The 634-nt window shown below is 50.6% G+C and overlaps 1 protein-coding gene across 1 annotated transcript in view; it reads right to left on the bottom strand.

Moving 5' to 3' along the window:
- LOC109911040 (myb-related transcription factor, partner of profilin-like) overlaps positions 1 to 280 on the bottom strand; it is a 17,300-nt gene extending 17,020 nt beyond the window's left edge. The window contains exon 1 of the mRNA XM_048620670.1: positions 78 to 280. Coding sequence (XP_048476627.1) covers positions 78 to 182 — 105 coding nt within the window. The 5' untranslated portion in view covers positions 183 to 280. The remainder of the gene's footprint in view (positions 1 to 77) is intronic.
- Between the last annotated feature and the right edge of the window lie 354 nt (positions 281 to 634).

The raw sequence follows: 634 nt of genomic DNA, 5'->3' as shown, positions 1-634 counted from the left end.
CAGCCTCTCTGCTCCTATGATGCTGCTTGGCCTGCTGTGTTCATCCACTTCCAGGAGTGACACGTCCATCAACCTACCGAGTTGCGAAACCAACCGTCCGTCAAGAATCCCACGTGGGCTACTGACAATTGACATCTAGGGAGCAATGAGCCAATCGGAATGGCAACCAGTCCGTCTGTCATGGAACCATGTGGGACTTCCACCAATCAATATCGAACGTGGTTTTTGGAAATAACAAGGTGTAGAGCTGGATGAACACAGCAGGCCCAGAGGAGCAGGAAGGATGACGTTTCGGGCCTGGAGACCCGTTTCAGCCAGCGACCAATCACATTTCGATGTTCCACGTCCGTCAAAGCCAACGGTGGCGGACGCTGGCCAATCATAAGCGAAATACCGACTTCTGCCGCGGGGTCTACGTGGGTGACTATCCAATCAGACAATAGGCCCCGCCCGAAACGTCAGCTTTCCTGCTCCTCTGATGCTGCATGGTCTGCTGTGTTCATTCAGCTCTACACTTTGTCATCTCAGAGCGTGCAGTTTTATGTTCAGAGAGATGGTTAGGGGAATCGAAGTAGAAAAGATCAAAGTATCCCCTGACACAAACAGTACAATGATAAACAACAACAAAAACAGA

Source organism: Rhincodon typus, chromosome 47, assembly GCF_021869965.1.
Source record: "Rhincodon typus isolate 14 chromosome 47, sRhiTyp1.1, whole genome shotgun sequence".
Taxonomy (NCBI): Eukaryota; Metazoa; Chordata; class Chondrichthyes; order Orectolobiformes; family Rhincodontidae; genus Rhincodon; species Rhincodon typus.
This window is presented reverse-complemented; position numbering and strand designations above follow the sequence as displayed.